At 46.8% G+C, this 16488-nt stretch overlaps 1 protein-coding gene and 1 long non-coding RNA gene across 2 annotated transcripts in view; one reads left to right on the top strand and one right to left on the bottom strand.

Annotated features, from left to right (window-relative positions):
• prkd1 (protein kinase D1) overlaps positions 1-3001 on the top strand; it is a 419619-nt gene extending 416618 nt beyond the window's left edge. Inside the window, exon 18 of the mRNA XM_038786278.1 lies at positions 1115-3001. Within this exon, the coding sequence (XP_038642206.1) occupies positions 1115-1333 (219 nt within the window). The 3' untranslated portion in view covers positions 1334-3001. The remainder of the gene's footprint in view (positions 1-1114) is intronic.
• Positions 1-16488, bottom strand: part of LOC119958022 — a 48202-nt gene that overhangs the window by 9764 nt on the left and 21950 nt on the right. The gene's annotated exons all lie outside the window — the stretch shown is intronic.

The following is a 16488-nucleotide window of genomic DNA, read 5'->3' as shown; positions in this document are numbered from 1 at the left end:
TTTCAAAATCAGCAGCCCATGGCTTCCTGCCACAAGCATAAGAACAAAAGAACTAGGAGCAGGAGTAGGCCATCTGGCCCCTCGAGCCTGCTCCGCCATTCAATTAGATCATGGCTGATCTTTTGTGGACTCAGCTCCACTTTCCGGCCCAAACACCATAACCCTTAATCCCTTTATTCTTCAAAAAACTATCTATCTTTACCTTAAAAACATGTAATGAAGGAGCCTCAACTGCTTCACTGGGCAAGGAATTCCATAGACTCACAACCCTTTGGGTGAAGAAGTTCCTCCTAAACTCAGTCCTAAATCTACTTCCCCTTATTTTGAGGCTATGCCCCCTAGTTCTGCTTTCACCCGCCAGTGGAAACAACCTGCCCGCATCTATCCTATCTATTCCCTTCATAATTTTAAATGTTTCTATAAGATCCCCCCTCATCCTTCTAAATTCCAATGAGTACAGTCCCAGTCTACTCAACCTCTCCTCATAATCCAACCCCTTCAGCTCTGGAATTAACCTAGTGAATCTCCTCTGCACACCCTCCAGCGCCAGTTCGTCCTTTCTCAAATAAGGAGACCAAAACTGAACACAATACTCCAGGTGTGGCCTCACTAACACCTTATACAATTGCAACATAACCTCCCTAGTCTTAAACTCCATCCCTCTAGCAATGAAGGACAAAATTCCATTTGCCTTCTTAATCACCTGTTGCACTTGTAAACCAACCTTCTGTGACTCATGCACTAGCACACCCAAGTCTCTCTGAACAGCGGCATGCTTTAATATTTTATCGTTTAAATAATAATCCCGTTTGCTGTTATTCCTACCAAAATGGATAACCTCACATTTGTCAACATTGTATTCCATTATGGGAAGGTTATGGGCCATTGTTTTCAATTGCCAAGCTCATTAGCATTTTATCCACCTTTTATCTTGTTTTTTTTTAAACTCGTATGACAGTACTTAAACCTTTTGTGGAACAAAAGTCTAAAAATCCCAGAAGCATTAACAAGAAAGGTATAACTGGTAAAATTCTCCCTAATCATTTGTAAAATCTGTAAACCACCAGATGTAGGCCATGCAGTTTGATGGTTTGTTTCTTTGTTTCTTTTGAAGGATTATCAAACATGGCTGGATCTAAGAGAGCTTGAGTGCAAATTTGGAGAACGTTATATCACTCATGAGAGCGATGATTCCCGCTGGGCACAGTTTGCTGGACAGCATGGCTTGGAGTATCCAACACATCTAGTCAACCACAAAACTACTTGCACTGAGAACACTGACATGGAAGACACAGAAATGAAGGCCTTGAGTGAACGTGTCAGCATTCTTTGAAAGGGACTAAGACTCAAGTATTGTAACAAGCATACCAGCATGCGGAAGGAACCTACGGAAAATAACTGCAACTTCTTCCTCAATGACAGCGAGGAAGGAATGCTTGCTAATTCCTACTGACGACTGTAAACTTGCAAAACAACTGCCATTCTAAAACACAGTTTCTACCCCAATTATCATGCTTCAATAATGAAACTATAATGTACTGTCAAGTTCACTTCTTGCATTTCAAGCAGCATCATGAGTTTATATTTGTGTGTAGGCGACTATGTTCTTGTACACCCTGTGCTAATGGCAAGCACTAAATCTATAACTTGCAAGTTAACAGAATGTAATTTTTCTCATTCCATAAACAGTTTTCCTGTGTGCCTTTGCTGGTGAGTATTTCCATCTATCTATAATGTATCCCTCGTCAGGGGTGAGAACTAATTTGTAAATTTTGCTTTGTAAAGTGTTTTTAACTTCTTTTGGTATTGACCAGTATGCCCACTCATGGAAGAGTACAACATTGTGGGGTGGGGTGGGGGGAGAGTTTCCGGGTCCGCTAGCTAGCGACAGGATTCGCAACAGCCCGGAGAATCGGGCGGGGGCAGAAAATGGGTTTTATGCCGGGCGTCAAACCCATTGCGAGTTTCCTGATCTGTCCTGCCGGTCCTGACGAGGTTCCCACCCAGACCCGGCGGGAATATGCAAGTCGCTCATTCTACCTAATTTGAAAGTACTTGTCTGGCAGGTCACCAAATTCACCGGCCTCCTGAAATGATCCAGCCCCCCTCCCCCCTCAGTCGGATGTCCCACTGGTGTGAACTGGTGCAATTCCTGAAAAACGGGAACCTGCCAGCTTCACTGGAAGGGGTGGCAAAGGACTGAGTACCTTCCCTACATTTACCTCCAACGTTGCAAGGGGACCCTTCATGAGATGCTGGGGTTGTGGGGTGGGGGAGAGGGGTTGGGCTTAACTGGAGGGGCTCAGTCTCGGAGAAGTGGAACCTGTCAGAGAGTTTAGGCCCCACCCCTCTCAGGTCCAATGAAAACCCCGATCCTCTTTAAAAGGTTGACTATGTGTCATGGAATGGCACAAAATTGTGGTTAAAAAAAATTTCTAAATGCCTGGAATGGCATATCAGCATTGCTCCTAACACCAGCGGGAATCACACCGATCTTCCTGCTGGCGGGAGTATTCAGTCTACAAATGGGAGAATTGCGCCTAATAGCTGTTCTGTGAACAATTTTCAGCTCAACAAAGGTTTTTTAAAATATTCATGTAACCTTTGGGATAACCATGTCCAAATTGTATAGCTTATCAGCAACAAACTGCAATGAGAAATAATACTCAAGATGTACAGTGATTGAAGACTTGTTTTATATACAAATTTCAGCTGCTCTTGTAAACCTTAATGCCTTAGCTATGGTGTCTCTTACAGGATTGGTCAGGTTGAATTCTGCTACTTTCTTTAGCATTTTAACTAAAAATTGCTTGATACCATGTGACCTCTGGTTAAACGGTTTGAATTCATTAAAATGTTGTCAAAATGTGTCTATTCAGTACATTTCATGTCATAGCGGCTGAGAATTTTCAACATCATAGAATCCCTACAGTGCAGAAGGAGGCTATTCGGCCCATCGTCTGCACCAACCCTCTGAAAGAGCACCCTACACCCTGCCGCACCCCTCTGACCCCATAACCCCAGTTAACCTTCATAGCTTAGAAACTAAGGGCAATTTAGCTTGGCGAATGCACCTAACCTGCACATCTTTGGACTGTGGGAGGATACCGGAGCACCCGGAGGAAACCCACGCAGACACGGGGAGAATGTGCAAATTCTACATAGTCACCCAAGGCTGGAATTGAACCCGGATCCCTGGTGCAATGAGGCAGCAATGCTAACTACTGTGCCACCATGCCGCCCATATATTGCCCAATATTTTTTGCCACAACTTCAACATTAAAGACAGAATCAAACTTTTGAACTCTCTGACATTTATTTATAAGTTCCTTAACACTTTTCCAATTACAAAGCTTTGCCTAAATATTCTGTCTGATTTGTCTATTTTAACTTCCTTCCAAGAACCAAACTTCTAAATTATTCCAACAAGGCTCTTGCTACAAAATCCCTGTCCAATAGATACCAAGCAGTAATTCCTGTAGAAATGGAATTCACAAACAGGTTGAGGCCTTACTTGACATCAAAGAACCAAATTTCCCATCTGCGATTCCATAACACCAAAATCAAATGAAAAGGATTTAGGAGTGAATTTTAGCAGCCATCAATGGTTAAGTAGATGTTAACATTTTTAGAAGCTGAAATTCAACTCCAACACATTTATTTTTCAATTTGAAGGAGGTACAACAATGGGCAAACAGGCACAGAGTTGGGTTGGCTGTTTAAATCTGGTCATTAAGCCAACTGCCCCTGTTTGCAGGATTTACGATGAAAGGGTGTGTTTTCCAGGCTGCAGGAAATGCGATAGCTGAAGTAAGGTGAGGATGACTTTGCAAAGTGCCTTTTCCAGCACTTTTTGTGGGCCAAGTGCAGTAAAACCAAGAATACCTTTTTTTAAAGTAGCCTTTTGACCTTGGCCTGCCACCTTTAGAAATGTGTGTACATACACCTCCAGTTCTTTCTGCTCCTGGACCCCGTTTGAAATTGTTTTACTGCGTTAATGTCTCTCCTCACTGTTCCTAGCAAAAATGCATCACTTAGCACATCTCTGCATCCAGTTTCATCTGCCAGGTGTCTGCCCATTCCATCAATCTGTCCATGTCCTGAGGTTTGTTCCGATGCTCTACATTGTTTACAACATTTCCAAATTTCTCTTAAACCTGTAAACTTTGAAATGGTGGCCTTATTCCCTCGGCCAGGTCACTAATATACATTATCAGAGCAGTGAACCTATTACTGACACTTAGGAGCATAATTGTAGGCCTTCCTCCTGTCTTGCAGTAGTCACTATTACTCCTTGCTGTCTCTATCATGTTAATGCCGCGGGCTTCAACTTCGCGAAGTGCCTTTTGAAAATCAATCTACACAACAGCACCTTTATTGTTTCTTACCTCATCAAATAATGTAATCAAGTTAGTTAAACACAGTTTGGCTTTAACAAATCCATGTTGACCTTCAGTTCAGATCTTTGTAAATGCAGTAACTAATATTTTGGGGAAATGTTCTCTGCACATTTCCCCACATCAACATTCGGCTGACTGGCCAATAGCCATTCGGTTTATTCTCGTCTCATTTCTTAAGCATTTGCAATCCTTTGGCCCTCTCTCACTAATAATAATAATCATAACTGTCACAAGTATATCCCCTATTTGAATTTATTGGCCATCATTATCCTTCTGAAACTGTCCAAAGCATCAATATTTAGTGCATGAACAGGTGAAGGGGGGAAATGCTGAAGGTGTGATCTGTCACTCACTCTAACACAGACTCCATTGTGGGCACACATACCCAACCCCACCTCAGAGATAAAAATCAGTGAAATCTGTTGATTGAGAATTTGCCATTTCCACTCTCACATCACTTTGACAACCTCAGAAAAACACCTTGTTCAACCATCTACAACTATATATTGTAAGTGATATATTAATAACTATTACTGAACACAGATCTAGCCTTGAAAAATAATTTTATATTTGCAGAGCATTGTGAAATATTTCCATTATGATTACATCTACATTTAAACTAAACCTAGATTTAAATTAGCTACTTTTAAAATTCCGTCAGGCTCTCACCCACCAGTCAGAGAACTGGGGAAAAACCCCTGTCAGTTCCATGGGGGAGGCTGAACAGAATCAAGTGTCCTTCAGGCATTTACGTGGCCACCATACTGGCCAATCTGAGACTATTTGGAAAAAACTTTCAGGGATATGCAGTCAAGCACTGAAGAACTATAACTTGCACTGCCCATTGCAACATTCAAGAACAGTCATTTCTACCTGTGACTTAACAGAGGAGAAAATACAAAGTATTGCTGAAATTAGAGACAATTTTGTCCAAGCTTTACATCTTGCATTCATCAGGACAATGTACAAGAATACCAAAAGTAATGGGAACAACCATTTATACTGTATGAGAAGAGAGCGCTGATTTGTTGGCAGATGGATTCTGATTGGTACAGGTGTCGCCATGGGTAATGCACCAGGTGATGATGACTGAAAGTTAACTGTCAAGCATTATTTGAAATATAAACCAGACAGCTTGATTCGGATTGGTCAAGGCATTGTCCTGAGGAATGAACCAGTGAATGGCTGTCATTTATTTTGTGTACTTGTTCTGTCTGCAAATAACATAGCCCTGTACATTAATATATTGTAAGAGTGCTTCCTGTTCATTTCCTTTTTTCCCATCTCTTTATGTTATTTATTATTTTGATCCATGGACCCATAATAGGAGTATGCCTTTAAGCAGAAGACTCAAAGTTGAAGCAGCCTTCTTGTTCCCAGGTTTTGTTTTTAGCCAGATCACTCGGCACCAAGTTCACCTTAGGAACCAATTTGGAGGGAGTCGGATCAATTGGTTGGCTGGCAACTGGTGGGTTAGCCAGGGACATTTTTCTGCCTAACAATGGTCAGCGATTGGTTCTTGCATGATGCTTTCTGAGAGATCTGGGCAGAAGTGTTTAGACCTTGGAAGTCAAAGGAATGCTCGCTCTCTTTCTCTCTCTATCTACGCTCTCTCCTCTCCTGTTTGCTGAAGTGAAAGAAACTGCTTTATTGTTCTGAAAGCAGTGAGGTGACTGGTCCATCCTTTGCTGTGAACTTGAAATAATACTGAGTTTGCAGAAAAGGTAGACTATATTGCCAGAGAAAACGATCTCAAGCTGAGAAGAAAGTATTATCAAAATGGAAGCTGAATTTCAGAAAGATACTAACTGAACAGCATCCCAGTGCATCAAATATCTTTATCCTTTATTTCTAATAATATTTTCTTTTCCTTTCCACCACCCTTTCTTCTCCGTTGTATCTGTGTGTGTGTGTAGAGACTGGGGGTAGTTAGGGGTGGTTGGGAAAGGGGTATGAAATACTTTCTTATATTTTTCTGTCAGTTTAGTTAGAATACTGTACATAATAAAGGTTAGAGAAAATGCTGTAAAATCTCAGCAGGTCTGGCAGCATCTATAGGGATGCTTTGACGAAGAGTCATCGGACTCGAAACGTTAGCTCTTTTCTCTCCCTACAGATGCTGCCAGACCTGCTGAGATTTTCCAGCATTTTCTCTTTCGTTTCAGATTCCAGCATCTGCAGTAATTTGCTTTTATATAATAAAAAGTTACTGGTGTTAAAGTTACAAACCTGAAGATTGCAGTTTATTGGGCTCAGCAAAGGAACTTGGGTATTTTAAATAAAATCTTACTTCAGCTGTTTTGAAACTCCATGTCAAGTGGGGTTAGAAGACAGTCTGTGCGGAGTCTGCATGTTCTCCCCATGTTTGCGTGGGATTCCTCTGGGTGCTCCGGTTTCCTCCTACAAGCCCCGAAAGACGTGCTTGTTAGGTGAATTGGACATTCTGAATTTTCCCTCAGTGTACCCGAACAGGCGCCGGAGTGTGGCGACTAGGGGATTTTCGCAGTAACATCATTGCAGTGTAAGCCTACTTGTGACAATAATAAAGATTATTATTATTAATAGGGCGTGAGCCATTTTCTCAGCATGCAAGCTTGATGCTGAAATAGGGTCACATCAAAGACATCCCACAGGATAATGGCAACCTTGATCAGATTAGTGCTCAGTGTATATCGCACAGACTCATGTACAAGTCTAAGGCCGTCACTTTCGGTCCTGTAAATTGCACAATCTACCTTAGATTATCCAAGAAGTGCAAAGTATCTCAAAAATTGGAGCAACAGGTTAAGCTGGCTGTTTCACTATGCAGTAGTGCTGCAGCGCAAATATCTATCACTTCGTTAAGTGGAAGATTGGTGAATAGGCTAGCAATATGAAATGAGCACATGCACATGGTATTACTGTTGATGCTAGTCGTGTATGGCCTTCATGAATGTGAAGGAATCCTTTACAATGTCCTTTAACATGTATGTGGAAAATTTGCTCAAAACTGGTTGTAACAATTTGCCCAACCATTTGGCCAATTCATGTGTGCATAGTTTGAATAGGGTGTAAGGGGTCATCACTTTTGTGTATCTCTGGAAGCCTAAGCATACAGACGCAGCGAGCCGTGAGGACAAACACTGTCATTTATATCACGCGGCATTAATTACTCTTCCACAACTTTATCTTAGCTTTTTTGTAAACATAAATTTAGAGTGCCCAATTCATTATTTCCAATTAAGGGGCAATTTAGCATGGCCAATCCACCTACCCTGCACATCTTTGGGTTGTGGGGGCATAACCCACGCAAACACGGGGAGAATGCGCAAGCTCCACATGGACAGTGACCCAGAGCCGGGATCGAACCTGGGACTTCGGCACCATGAGGCAACAGGGCTAACCCTCTGCCCCACCGTGCTGCCCTACTTCACTGCAAGGCTGACAGTGAGGAACACTTTGCCCAGACTGACTTTCTCTTAGCTTACTTTGGAGCAACGCAGCCTGGTCATGTCATGCAGCAGGCCGAATGGATACAAATTTGGACAAATCTTTAACAGTGGTGTGCATTTTATTGATAAAGTTTGATTTGATATATTGTCACATGTTCCGAAGTACAGTGAAAAGTATTTTTCTGCGGCCAAGAGAATGTAAACAGTACATACATAGTAGACACAAGAAAATCAACAGAGAACATTGACAAATGGTACATCAACAAACAGTGATTGGTTACAGTGCGGAACAAGGAGCCAAACAAAGCAAATACATGAGCAAGAGCAGCATAGGGCGTCATGAATAGTGTTCTTACAGGGAACAGATCAGTCCGAGGGGGAGTTGTTGAAGAGTCTTGAAGCTGTGGGGGAGAAGCTGTTCCTATATCTGGATGTGCGGGTCTTCTAATAAGTCATAATATGTTCAAAGATGTGCTGGATTGGCCATTCTAAATTACCTCTTAATTGTCCAAAAGGTTAGGTTGGGTTATGGGGATAGAGTAGGAGCGTAGACCTAGGTAGAGTGCTCTTTCGGTGGGTCAGTGTAGACTCAATGGACCAAATGGCCTCCTTCTGCACTGTAGTGATTCTATGATTCCAAGTGACAGCAATTTGTTGGTTCATCTCTCAGGGCAATTTCTCTACCAATCAAAGGCCAATTTCCAACCAATCAACACTCTCTTCTCATACAGTACAAATTGTTCGCTGTTAAAGGACATTTGGTATTCTTGTGGATTGTCCTGATGAGTACAAGATGAAAAGCTTTGACAAAAATGTATTTTTTCAGCAATACTCAAGAAAATACAAAGAAAATAACTATATTTCTATCGTGCCAAGTCACATCCTCAAAAAATACAACTTGTTTTACATGAAATGATTTTGTAGCATAAGCAAACAGTAGCCAAAACACAAACAACAAATACAGGAATGATAATTAGAATGTTGCCTGGGACACTGAAAGAACACTCTGATCTTTCAATAGTACCAGGGGATCTGGACCTCAGTCTAATGTCTTATCTAAAAGCCGACACCTCTGACAATGTAGCAGTCCATCAGTATTAACCATGATCTGCTGACCTAATTCCGAAAGTGCTTACCTGCCAAAGCACAGATTTAATAAGCAGAGCATTTATTTAATATTTAATAAAGGTTTTTAGTTTTGTCATTTCATCAGTTCATTATGGCTCTCAAATGCATGTTTTGTAACCTTACTAAGTGGTTACCATTCATTACTTGGAGCCCTTCCTAATGTGTGTTAACCAGTTCATTTTCACTTGATATCACTAGTTTAATGAAAAACCGAACTACTCAAATCTGGTTTTCATCAGGATAGTGTAACTGAATGTGTCCACGGTAAAATCGAGGGATGAGAAATGACCCATTGGCCCTGAAAATAAATGGGCTGGATTCTCCAATTTTGAGACTAAGTACGGACGGCGGCGTTGAAACAGTGGTGTTTTACGACAGAAGAAGCGGCTCAATAGCTATACCGATTCAGCTACTTTAAATGGGCTAGCACCGGCGCCACGTGGAACGCAATCAATTCCAGGAAAATCGGTGCCTGATTTGTCGGGTCCATGATTGGTGCTCATGAGGTTCACACGCCGCAGCCGCACTTAACCGGACCCCCCCCCCCCCCCCCCCCCCCTCCTCCCACACACACACACACACACACACACACCGTCCCAGACAACAAGATGGCTGGAAGGAGAGCAGCGCCACGGTTCAGGGTCGCTGAGCTGGACACCCTCATAGACGCCGTGGAGGAGAGAAGGATGACCCTGTACCCGGCCCGGGAGGAAGATCTGCCAGACACTGCTGTTTGCCTTGCCTGGGCGTAGGTGGCAGAGGCGGTCACTCCGTGGGCAACGTCGCCCGGACTGGCATGCAGTGCCGGAAGACACTTTACGACCTTCTCAGGGCGGCCAGGGGGAGTTGGCTACTCCGTGCCCCTGGCACTAACCATGCCCCCCCCCCCCCCCCCCGAGACACCCAGAACCCAGCCCCTCCTACCCCCCCAGAGGACGGCCGAACCCACCCTGCTCCACATGCCAGCACCCATGCCAGTCATCATGGCCGGGTGCCCTGGCCACTGAGGCCACCATATACCCAACGCCAGTGCTACATGCATCGGAATGTCTAATGGTTTTGCTGTTTGTGTTTCCCACGCCTCCCACCACCCCCCGCCCCCCCTCACCCCCCAGGTGAAGGGCGGGCACAACCGCTGGGAGCGTGAGAAGACCGGAGGGGGACCACCAGAATTGCAGCCCCTCACCATGCCCGAGCAGAGGGCATTGGACGTGGTCGGCGGCAAGGAGCAAAGGGAGGTCGCAGAGTTTGCCGGCTGGCAAGGAAGTGAAACCCTGCCTAGTTGCGGATCCCCATGGTACGTGTGGACCCCCCCCCCCCCCTACACACACACACACCCTCACTCCACACACCCCCACAACCCTCAACCCCCCACCCCACACACACACCCCTCACCCCACACTCCCCAAACCCCCCCACCCACCCTCCCACTCCCCTCACCCCACATTCCCCACCCCATATTCCCCCCCACACACCCCCACAACCCCCTCAACCCACACCTTGCCAGCCCCCTTCCCCCAAACCTCCCCACACCCCACATACCCCCACCCCCTCACCCCACACATCCCCATCCCCTCACCCCCCAACCCCACACCACACCCCCTGAACTCCCCACCACCCGCTGTCTAATTATACATGTTGTCTTTGACAGGACCTGCCGGAGATGGGCCCAGAGCCACTGTCCCCCAGACATCCGAGCACCGACGGGGCGAGCAGCTCGAAGACCAGCCCCCCCGCCCAAGACTCAGACCACCCCGGAGCTCGGGTCGAAGAATGACACGGACTTTCTGTCACAGCGGTCTTCAACTCCGGACGGGTCCCAGGCTTCTGGAATATCCAGTCCCAGTCACCATGCAGATGCAGTCAGAGACCCAGGGACTACAAGAGGAGCTGACAGCGGGCATCCAGCACCTGCAGGGGCAGTTGGAGGAGTCCATTCGTGTGCAGGAGCATGGCATGGTGCCGGTCATGCATGCCACCCAGGCCAACACCGCATGGGTGGCGTACATGGTGGAGGCATTGGGGGCATCTGTTTCGGCTATAGATCAGCATGTCCAAGATCTGGAACTTTCTGTACAGGCAGTGGGCGAGGCCCAGGACAGGGTGGCCCTTTCAAGGCAGCCATGTGCCAGAGCCACCTGGACATTGCAGCGGCGCTCCTCAGCATGGCCCAGTCACAGCAAGCCTGGCTGGAAATGTCGGCGGCATTGCCCAGGCACTGGCCGGTGTTGCACAGACACAGGGTGGCGTGGTCCAGTCCTAGAGGGAGGTGGCCCAGACCCAGAGGGAGGTGGCCCAGTCACTGGCTGATGTGGCACCGTCGCAATGTGACGTTGGACAGTCCCAGACTGCGATGGTCCACTCCCTGTGCTCCATGGCCGCGAGCATGCAGACCCTGATCAAGACCAAAGCGAGCCTCCAGGCAGCACCAGATGGCAGGGCGATGGCTCGGGATGGCTCCGCCCACACCCCCGCCCAATGGAGTAACTCAGGGGCTATCTGGCACCGCGAGGGAGGAGGAGGTGATGGGGCCCGTGTTGGTGACTCCCTCAGGGGAGGTGCCGGAACTCTGAAGCACCTCGGACTCCCCCCCCCACCCCCCCCCTCCTGTCCCTGTTGCATCTGGTGGGCAGCGGGCAGAACAGGGCGGCACCATGCCACCCGGGATACACAAGCAGCAGCCGAGCACATGGAACACAATCGATTTCAATTAAAAACAGTGCGGGATTCGCCGTGTCCACGATTGACACTCGGGAGGCTGACAAGCTGCAGCCACACATACACACTACACTCCCCCCACGCACTCATACCAACCAACAGGATGGCACTGGTTGTGCTGGGATGTGTCCATATAGCTGATGGGTTGGCTGTATGGACACATGGGGGCACCCAGGGGGGTGGGCTGATGAGGATGATGAGGGCACCCAGAGGAGTGGCCGGGGGGACACCAAATGACCCGTGGCACTATGTTCACAGTGGGCAGTCAACGACCTGCCCAGGTGGAATATTGCATGTGCCGGGGCTAGGCCTTGGGGATGCTCTGCCCTTATGAGGCCGGGTGTGGGAGATTCTTTCAGGCCTCCCTAATTGATAAGTTGGGTGGGTCCGGAGGCTAGGGGGGGGGGGGGGGGGGGGGGGGGGTGGCAGGGTCAGACAAGATATTTCTTCCTGCATTGGCAAGCTGAGCTCGCTGTCATAATATACATCCAGGTATATGGTGGAGTGCAGACAGGCAGTGATTGACCCCAGGATGACCAGTAAGCACACAGAACACAGCAGCCAATCACCAGACAGGACACGACCACTATAAAACCAGAGGGCACCAGTTTTCCCGCTCTCTCGAGATCCAGCCTCTGAGACAGTCAGAGCTCGTGAGCAGCAGCCAGTGCAAACACCATGTGGTAGTCAGTTAGTCTGGTCAGGTTAGCCTCAGGTCTCCATTCAAGTCAGCATAGTGTCAACCCACAGTTAAAGCATGTAATACAGTTAGATGTTAAATAAATTCGTGTTGCATCTCATCAAGTGTTGGAAGCCTGTCTCTCTCTACACTGCATCAAACGCAGTCCACATAGACCCAGCCAGCCCAACACATCACTCGCTAGTGCAGGAGATGAATCTAAGTGTGGCCTCGGCAGGGCGCTCCTCGTCAAAGGCCCAAAAAAGATGCAGGGTCCCGTTTAATAGCGGGGTCATTCTCGGCGCTGCAAGCACTGGCAAACACCCCGCTAAACGTGCCCAAAACAGAACTCTGTTGCTTTTCCATTAAATCGGGTCCCTATTTCTATGCTTGATAGAATAGTCCAAATAGTTTTCCAAAAAACTTTAGTCTTTGTTCCCAGGGTTTGTGCTTATCTCTCTATTCCTCCCTTCAATCCAGGTTAGTGTTTACACAGAAGAATCATCTTACCTTCATTACAGATATTCCTGCTGCCTCCTGGTAGTGAAGCAGAGAAATGAATACCATTGAACACAGCTGGCTTCAATCAAAGCCAAAATATGCAATTGTCTTACAAAAGCACACTTTTAAATTTCTCTTTAGTCTGTAGCTGTGAGATTAATATTCTTGCCAAATCTGATTTATTTTCCTCAGTTGGACTATGTTGGCAATTCGCTACGTGCTCAAAATTCTGTTGTGCTGCCAACACATACAGTATCAATCCTGCCTTAACTCCAGTTTATTCATTTTGTCTTAATTTCAGCAAACGTCTGACCTCCAAGCTCCAGGATTTTGCCATCCATGTTGTTTAATTCTGTGAAATTCAGCATGTTAATGTGGTGACCTCTTTTCAACAAGCATGGACTGACGGGGAATATTTTATCAAGTATAGGTTTGGTAAATATCAGCAATTTCATCTTTCACTGAACATGGTGGATGCACCAAACAAGAGACCATTGCTTTGTCATGATAATGACAAGCAGCAATCAACATCTGATTAAAAAATAATGACTCCCAAGAGTATTAGCCAAGTAACATCATCTGAAATTCTCAATGAAATTACCAGGTAGTGAGTGACTTGCACTATTTGATAAAGGTATGCTCACTGCCTACTTGTTGCTTATGTCACCTGCAGTCTCCAAGAATAAACTGAGATCACACCGTTTCTTAGTCTTCATTCTATTTGTTTGGCTGGATATTGAATCAATAATCTATATATTTTACATGCTTTGAACCACTATTGGCTATCTCCTTCAGTCTGCTTTTAGCAATGTACACTTACTGTGTGAACAGCAGGTCTTGGCTGCTGCTGAAGAGAGTTTAGGCATGCTATTAAGTTTACTTATTCGTATATCTAATCAGTGCAGCTTCTTGAAGCTGTCATGAAAGCACTTCAGCTATTAGTAATGTACCTTTTGTAATTCGAGATAAAGTTACATTTCTCCAGCTGACTTGTCTGATCCACTTTTGTAATCAATCTTTATCAAGTGGCTTTTGTTACAGCCTCTCCTTATCTGTTTCAATCTGTTTTGAGTTAAATCTCCTCAATCTCTCTGCCACCTGCAGCAAGAAGGATTACACAACAAAGTTGGAAATCCTTCATCTGGTAGTTAGTGTTGTTACAGGTTGAGCACTCCTTAGCCAAAATTCGAAAAGCCCTGAAATCAGCACTTTTTTTGTCTTGGTCAAACATTGCTGAATCAACCTGCCGTTTCTTGATGTAAGATTTGGTGGTGGATTTCAGCTGCCTCGACACAGCGCTGTTCTCCACATAGCGCCTACGGATCGCTTTGGCCACCCTCAGTGTCTTGGGATGTTGGACTGTCCATCTGCCTGAACCCGTTACAAACGAACCAGAAATCCAACCTGTCCACACCTTTCTCCCTCTCCGGGAAGGTGCGGAAGAGATAGGCTCCAGACTGGTCACCGAGAAGTGAGCGTAAAAAGGGAAGATTCTGGAGAAACGCATCCGGAAACTGCCGGCGTACAGAAGGCAAGTCTCCATGAGAGCGGTGCTCATGGCTGTGGACACGGGGCCCAGGTTCTCTCTGTCTCTCTTTCAACCAGTTTTGCAAAGCACCTCTCCAGTCAGCAGCAGGGGATCACACAACCGCCTTGTCTGCAATGTGGGAGGCTCGCTGGATGAGTTACCGTCTATACAGGTATTCCAAAATCCCAAAAATTCCAAAATCATCGATATTATCGGTCCCTAGCATTTCGGATAAGGGATGTTCAACCTGTATTTTAACTAGGAAGTAACTTGAGTAGAACTGGCAAATATACCAGTTAATGAAAAGAACTTAGAATTCAGGCAATAAAAACAACTTTAACCTGTAGTTTGTAGATGTCATTAGTAACTCAAAAACAGAAAAATGCAAATTGTCTACTCATTAGTTGGGGGTGATTTCCAGCCCATGATTGCCATCACAGAGAATGGTGACCATAGCCGGAAAATCCAGAGAGAACCGAGCAATGTAACTTTCTCTGGAGAGATCACGTTTCCTGATTTTCCCTGGCCCTTATTGGCGACATCACAAAGGAATCTCATTTAACTTAACATTATTGATGGGCCTCCTGTCACATGATTCCCCCTCACTAAATATTCATATCCTCATTGGCAAACTTTAAACACAGCTCTTTAAATACGGGATTCAGTCGAGGGGATCCCTCTGGGGGTGGAAAGGTAAATATAGTCCCCGGGGGAGAGGCACATTCCCGCTGGCACAGGTTGGCACTGCTGCCCTGTCGTGCCAACCTGTGCCATGGGACAGAATCGGGGCGGGCCCTTGGGGTAGTTCCATGGGGGATCCAATTATGTGTGTGGGGGAGTTGGCCAATGAGGGAGGGGTAACGCCAGCGATACTTCCACGATGGTGGTATGGGGGGACTCCGGTGATTGTCCAGGGGAGCGGGGAAGAGTAAAACTTCAGGACAAATCAGGATACACCACCAGCTGCATGTAAACCATGCACTCTCATTTTGTTTTTCTTTACAAGGTTCAAGATCTGGAGAAAACTGGGGCATAATTCTCCGGTCTCTGACGCCAAAATCAGGTTCGGCAATCAGCCGGAGAATCCACGATGGTGCCAGAATCGGGGGCGGCGCCGCATTTGTGATGCTCCGCCCCTCCGAAACGGCGTACTGTAGGACGTTACCTGAGGCCCTCCCCCCGATGCTCCGCCACCGATGGGCTGAGTTCCCGGTGGCGTGGGTCCCTTATGCTTTTTTTTGTCATGAACTTGATGTGGCGGCTGCGGACTGAGTCCAGCGCTGCCACAGTCGGGGGAGATCCAATCCGCGGGCGGGAGGGGCTTTGCAAAGGCTGGGAGCAGTAGTGGAGGGTGATCCAAGGGTAGCGAGCCTGGTCAAAGGGGGGTACTATTTGGCAGGCCGGGTCCCCACGGGGCTGCCGTGCACATGCTCGGCCACGGACCTGGCATTTCTCTGGCCAGATCGGCAGCTAGAGCCGGGAGCTCTACACTGCGCGCCTGCTAGGGCCCCCACTAGTTTCATTTTTCCGGTTGTAAAAGGCCACCGTTCCCATGCCGACGTCAGGACTTAGTCTCAGAATCGGAGAATCCAGCCCACTGTCTGTGTAGCTCGAGAGCTACACGCTGGTTCTCAGTCTGAACTTCACACTTTGCAAAAATATGGTAAGATTCCACCCATGGTCTCTGCATCTGGTGGAGAGCTGGCAGTAAACCTCAGGCCGGATTCTCAATCCAGCGACGCTGGAGTCGCGAAAGCCGATTGGGTGAAGAATCGCGCAAGGCATAGATCGTGGCCGGCACTGGGAGCCCCACACAATGCTATTCTCCGGTGCCGCGACAGCAGAGTCAATACATTTACTCTGCACGTACAGTAAATGCCGTTGGCATATCATTAACGGGCCCAACCCAGTGTTCTCCGGGGCTTCCGCAATATTCCACCTCCACCAGGAGGAATTACCGACGGTATCACTTGTGGTTTTACAAATAGGGAAAGACGCGCTGCAGCTGATGAGGGATGGAGAGGAGGTAGGATATGTTCCCACGTGATCCTGGTCCTGCCGCTGGCAAGGCTGGGGTTGGGAGGGGGGGGGGGAGTAGCTTAG

The sequence above is a fragment of the Scyliorhinus canicula genome, chromosome 2 (genome assembly GCF_902713615.1).
Source record: "Scyliorhinus canicula chromosome 2, sScyCan1.1, whole genome shotgun sequence".
In the NCBI taxonomy this organism is placed as follows: Eukaryota; Metazoa; Chordata; class Chondrichthyes; order Carcharhiniformes; family Scyliorhinidae; genus Scyliorhinus; species Scyliorhinus canicula.
Note: the sequence above shows the minus strand (reverse complement) of the source record. Positions and strands in the feature narration are given on the sequence as shown.